General features: G+C 39.3%; 1 protein-coding gene across 1 annotated transcript; it reads left to right on the top strand.

Annotated features, from left to right (window-relative positions):
• Positions 1 to 873: 873 nt before the first annotated feature.
• LOC147628430 (uncharacterized) lies at positions 874 to 2712 on the top strand. Its single transcript, XM_086813576.1, has one exon. The coding sequence runs from the start codon at positions 1342 to 1344 to the stop codon at positions 2596 to 2598; it is 1257 nt and encodes a 418-aa protein (XP_086669702.1). The 5' UTR covers positions 874 to 1341; the 3' UTR covers positions 2599 to 2712.
• Positions 2713 to 6682: the final 3970 nt, after the last annotated feature.

Genomic DNA, 6682 nt, shown 5'->3' with positions numbered 1-6682 from the left:
AGAGAGAGAGAGAGAGAGAGAGAGAGAGAGAGAGAGAGAGAGAGAGAGAGAGAGAGAGAGAGAGCATTTATTTGGGTTTTTTTTCAAAATGTCATTGTTTTAATAAAGTGTCTACATGCCACGATAAACCTTAGTGTAGATTGATTTGTGTGTTAAAGTAACTAACATCCTCTTAAAAAGGATTTGTAAATTATGTTGCTCAATCTTACCATGAAAAAAACTTATGGCTTAAAGTAGCCCTTGCTTATAAAAAGTGGAGTTCTCACATGCTCATCCCTCATGGTCATCCCTCATGGGCGAGGGATCTCCTCAGTCCAACCCCTACGTATTCAATCGGATGGTGGGAAAGGGTATCTGTCTGTAAAGACCACAATTTCCTAAGGTCCACATCGTGAGGGCCACTTAGTGACAACATCAACAATCACAATGGAAGATTTTGTTTTCACTTTTATGAACTCTATGTTCTTACCTTTTTTCGATTATAATCCCATTAAGGGAATCCCAAAATGCAGGCTTTGGAATTTGCCCCAATGCAATCTATTTTAGTATCTAATGAATAGTGTGAAAGCACATTGGGTCACTCAAAAAAAATGAATGGGCAAATACTTATGGAAATTCTCACTCTGGAGATGGGTCAATTTGAGGTGCTCATCTACAATTGGGTGCTTTGGCTTTTGTTATAAAGGAGGTTCAAAGAGAGGGGAGGGGGTGCAAATATTATACATTCCTCTTTTCAAAAAGGCCATCTTTTAACCACCATTGTGGCAAGTTATTGAGGAGGAGAGGCAAGGCCAATGGAGACTAGGTAGTATATCTTATTCCTAGGGTCAGTATTAAGTAACAAAAACTCCTATTGCTTTTTCCAAACAGTGGGTGGGCTGCCACTCTGTTTTTTTGGTTGCTGTCCCCACCCCCTTCCCCTCCCCCTTAACTTTTCTTTGCAGTGTAGCTGTAGGTAGTCATTGCCTCTTTTCTTCTTACTTGCTGATCACATCAGTTGATCAGCTAGAGTGCACTTCAAAGGGTTGATGATCTCTCTCTCTCTCTCTCGCTCTCTATCTATAGAGTGGCCTCTTTGCTCTCCTCCAGGCATCAAAGCAACTCCTAAACTAGCCATCCCTTCCTCATACCATTCATCTTGTGGAACCCAATATATGAGAAGCTCCCCACAACACAATCAATTAATCTTCTAGAGCTTGCTTGCCTGCCTATCCACCATTCCCAAAGCATACCAAGGGCTAAATCCATTCTTTGCAAGCTTTATTGGCCAGCAAGTATACTTGTGCGCCTGGTGACAATAGCAGCAGCAGCAGAAGCAGCAGCAGCAGCAGCAGCAGAAGCATGATGGAGAGATCAGGCCCTAGAATATATGTCCCTCTAAGCATGCCTGATGCAAACCAGCCAACCTATGCAGTACTAGAGTTCGTTGGCTTCTCTTCACCTGCTAATTCTATGCCCCACCCTGTTGTATCTAGTGCCTCATCACTTGTCCCTTCTAATCCCACCACTTTCTTCCCCCTCACAGTTAACCCTTCCCTTAACCCCCTTGCCCTCACCAATGGACCCCCTAATTCCCTCAGTACTAATTTCCCCATCACCCAATTTGTTGAAAGCAAAGCCTTGGCAATGCCCACTTCTACTCATGGGTTAATTCAGCACAGCCGGCCTAATCACGGAGCGAGGCTGGAGGTCGTGAATCTCGAATCACCGCCATCTTCTCCTTCATCCATGGCTCCATCATCAGCTTCCTGTGTCAGCAGAGAAAGCAAGGAGAAAAACCCAATTCCTATCAACATTGGCCATGTGATGAGGCCAATGGGGGGTTGTGTGGTTAATGGAGTGACAGCAACACCATCATCATGTGCTTTAGCTTCAACATCACCAACTGGGTTAAGCAAAGCCATGGCTAACTTTAATAACTCATCATCTGAGGGTGGGATTATGCAGACCAAAATATCAGTCTCTCAGACAGAGAGAGAAACCATTGTACACACACATTCTTCTAATTTCCGTGATGTGGTGAGGCAGCTCACAGGTGCATCAAGTGATGATCAAGATTTGCTACCAGTAACCCTACCTGCAAGGCTAGCAAATCGTGTTAACAACACAATTAACGCCACTAATGCTGCTGCAATTAATAATGGAGAGCTCAGTGCAGGGAACAAGACTGTTTCTGAGTTGGGTCTGAGGAGAGCTCCTCTGAAGCTGCATGAGAGGAGGAAAAGCAGCATGAAGAACTTGGAAAAGCTATCAACTGCGTTTCATGCAGAGCTGTCTCCTCTCAATCCAAGTCCGGTTACGCCACTGGCTTCTGATTTTGAGAGGTTTTGCAATGCAAGCACCCCTACAAGCCAAGGCAATTCAGCCCTTAATTCCCCCATAGCCTTGATTAATAAGGCCAAACCCAATTTAGATTGTGTTAATATTATTGTTGAAAGAAGAGGAGGAGATCAGCAAGCCATGATCACTAATGTTCCACAGGATACTAGCTTCTATTTGCAGCACCCTCCTGCAAGACCCCCTCCTGTTGAGAAAGCCAGCCCCACTCTGCTCAACCTCTTCCCAGAGTCCCCAGTTTGCAGCCCTCGAGATAGATAGATAGATCTCAAACCCCTTCTTGTTATGATCGTGAGCTTTTTTGTTTGTATAATCTTGTGTAATTTTGTGCACTAGAAAGCATGCAATTTTCTTCTCTAATGATTTTTGTATTAATACCTTCATTTGTGGTTTAAAAAATGATGGATTTTGTTTAATTCTACTTGGCGCTACTTAAAAGTCACAATTAAGCTTAAGTAAGCTCACATAATGATGGCAGACATCGATTGCGGTCACAATTAAGCTTAATTTGCCCCACTTAATGTTAATCAGGCTTGCTTTCTTACTATCCTTTTCGCTAATTGCTAAATCATGCAATGACAATACATCTTTCAACACAGCCACTATCATCCAGTCATGTTTCTCCACGCGGCGCTTAAAAAGGACAATATATTACGGCATCCAAGAAAAACAACAAATATGCGCACGCTGTGATTCACACGCAAGAGTTTGCCTTTGCAATTAAGACCTTTGATTCTACGATGATGACAATAGTAATTCCATCATTGTTGTGGAAAAGACCCATTTTAGTGTATCTTTCAAGGCTCACATTGGAGAAAAAATTGGCTTACAATTTTCCTTCTCGTGAAAAGGTTTTGAAAATTTTAGTTTTTTTTAATATAAGTTAGGCATTAGAGAGAAACTCACACACACGAGGAGCGGAGCGGGCTTAGTACCCAGTTGCTAAGGTGTTTCGTTGTCAAAACCCAGGTTGTGGGTTGCTACCCCAAAAATTTCAGTTATTTACGTGTAGATATGAGACCTCTCCACTTATTTTGAATGGTTGGGACAGTGTTCTTTTTCTAACACTCACTAAATTGCTACCTAGTAGGAGGTTCTGGGATATTTAAATGCAAGAAGACAAAGTTATCTCAGCTCGATTGTGGCCTTAAAGTGGTGGAGAGAGATAATTTTTAAAAGGTTATATAAGTTAGGCATTAGAGAGAAACTCACACACACGAGGAGCGGAGCGGGCTTAGTACCCAGTTGCTAAGGTGTTTCGTTGTTGTCAAAACCTAGGTTGTGGGTTGCTACCCCAAAAATTTCAGTTATTTACGTGTAGATATGAGACCTCTCCACTTATTTTGAATGGTTGGGACAGTGTTCTTTTTCTAACACTCACTAAATTGCTACCTAGTAGGAGGTTCTGGGATATTTAAATGCAAGAAGACAAAGTTATCTCAGCTCGATTGTGGCCTTAAAGTGGTGGAGAGAGATAATTTTTAAAAGGTTGAACTGCAAACTGGTTGCGAGTTTCTCCTTGTGTGGAAATTAACCCTCATTTGCATATGCTCGTCTTACTTGTAGAATCATATGTCCCAAGATGGACAATACAAAGTAGAGGAACGTTGCCCTAAGTAGAAAAATTAACACTTACACTTCATCTGCCATGCCATACAGTATGGGAATTAAATGTAGAGAACGTGGCTCTAAGTAGAAAAAATAACAATTCACTTAAGCTATCACGCCACATACAATATATGAATTAAATGTGAGTGTATATGCACATTCCGTCTTATGGGCCCCTTTATTCCTATGTCACGTGGATTTGAGCAGTAAACTTGCACGCAAACATGGGTTCTGCACTTATAATGTCATTGTAGTACATCCTATGCATATGCACATCTTCACAAGATGAACTTCTACTTTCTTCTCTTGAAAATGCAAGTCTTTAATCTACTTTAGATGCAAATTCTATGGATCTATGCTAATGAATCATTCTCCAATATATGCTTATAAGAAGTCAAGCTAGAATCAAGACACGGCTTAGAAAAGAAGGATCAGTGATGTTGATTGATTGATTAGCATCTTCTTAAATGTGCATATGTACATCCTATACTATGCACATGTTCACAACATGATTTTCTACTTTCTTCTCTCAACAATGCACGTCTTTAATCTACTTTAGATGCAAATTCTATGGATCAATGTTAATGAATCATTCTCCAAAATGTGCTACTAAGAAATCAAAGTAGAATTAATACACGGCTTAGAAAAAAAGGATCATTAATGCTGATTGATTGAATTAAGACACGGCTTAGAAAAAAAAGATCATTGATGTTGATTGATTAACATCTTCTTAAATGGATAATCAGGTATTTGAAGAATCCATAATTTTGCATAACTTTTCTCAAGCATCATAATGAGAGGGACCTCTATTTTCTCCTCTCTTGCAAGTGTGCTACTCTTCAAACTAGGCATGATTTGCATTAGGATACTCACATGAAAGATATTAAATATGAAGCTACGTGATATGCTTAGTTTTCTCAACAATGGATATTACCATGTAAATTCTTTCCTTTTTTAAGAACCAAATCATCACCACAAGATCAGCCCACCATTCCTATGAGTTGTAGGGGCATGCCATTTCAGGTTGTGGTAGGGAGTTACATTCATGGTGACCTACGGGTGGTGCTAGTGTTCATCAAAACTATTTTTGTAACTTTTTATCCAAAAGTTGCAACATATAGTCCCACAAGTTTTTTTTCAAAAGTCCTAACTTTTATGCTAAAATATACATAAAATACCAATGGCTTTAAAGGTTATGGAAATCAATGATTAAGTTTATAAGTGGAAACACAAACTTCATAAATTTATTGTTTATAAACTTCAAATTATTTACATCTCTCTTTCTATTTTTTTCTCTTGGTCTTCTTAGTATTTGTTGTTTTATTTTTCAAAGGAAGTTGAAGATGGATAAGAGCTACATATACCTAAGTTCGTGCCAAGTTTGTCAGCTTCGAATTTTGGATACAACACACGTGTCTTGCCGTAATTGTTCATGGACAAGGACTTACATTCGAAAATAAATTATTGCTAATTTAAGGGAGTACTTTAACAAAAATGATATCGAAACATTTGGAAGGATTAAAGATGAGGAGGAGCATGGAGAATTCTATGGTAGAATCCACTAAGATTTGAGTAACAGAGCAACTCCTAATGCTACAATATTTCAATAACCTATCAATGAGCATTAGAATGTTCAGGCACATATAGATATGGCACAAGACCCTGTTTCTTTTGATTTGAATGAGCTACCCTATAGATGAGATTGGTTCTGTTGCATGCCAAAGTATACAAAGGGCTTGCGGATATGGTTACTATACAAGTGATGGGGTCAATAGAGTCTTTGGAGGCATTTTTGGGATGTAGGATAGTTCTACCATCTTCTTATACTGGGGATCTCGATATATGCAACTTATATTAGGGGGCCTCAATTATTGTATCAGGATATTCAATGGCAATTGTTAGGAACATGGGTAAGCCTCACCTGTTTATTACCTTTACTTGCAATCCTAAGTGGGATGAAATAAGCAATGCTTTATTATCAGGTCAAACTGCCTAAGATCGACCAGACTTGATGGCACAAGTCTATGAGAAGCATAAGGATATGATGCACTTATTAGTGAAAAAGAATTATTTGAAGGGTGGTGGGATTTGTTTCTGTTATTGAATTTCAAAAAAAGGGTTTGCCACATGCACATATATTATTGATATTGGAAAGTGGATGTAAACCAACTGAGATTGCTCACTATGATATGCTGGTATGTGTTGAACTTCCAGATACGGTGATGTTTCCTGAGTTGCACAACGTAATTAGTCATTGTAATATTCATGGACCATGTGGGGAACTAAATATGCGCTCTTCTTGCATGGTTAACGGGAGTTGCAAACATCATTATCCTCGAAAGTTTTCTGAGACTACTTTTGTTGATGATAATGGATATCCAACATACATGTAGCGATATGATGGTAGTGTAAAGGATGATAGGGTGGATAGTCAATGGGTTGTTCCATATAATCATTTTCTCTCTATGAGATACAAGGGGCATATTAACATAGAAGTATGCTCTACTATTACAACACTGAAGTATTTGTATAAGTATGTGCATAAAGCACATGACAAAGCTACTACTACCAAAGTTGCAAGATACACATGGGGTTATTGATGAGGTTAGTCATCAATATCGAGACTCACACTACATGTCTGCATCTGAGGCATGCTGGCACTTATACCAATATGATTTGCATGATGTAAAGCCTCTTATACAAAGGTTGCTTGCATGTTTATCTTGTGATTCAAGAT

This window comes from Cibotium barometz, chromosome 19, assembly GCF_041138505.1.
Source record: "Cibotium barometz isolate CiBa-2024 chromosome 19, ASM4113850v1, whole genome shotgun sequence".
NCBI lineage: Eukaryota > Viridiplantae > Streptophyta > Polypodiopsida > Cyatheales > Cibotiaceae > Cibotium > Cibotium barometz.
This window is presented reverse-complemented; position numbering and strand designations above follow the sequence as displayed.

What these genes read in the sequence shown, in the direction of transcription:
- LOC147628430 (XM_086813576.1), top strand. Translation starts at nt 1,342, where the DNA reads ATGATGGAGAGATCAGGCCCTAGAATATATGTCCCTCTAAGCATGCCT.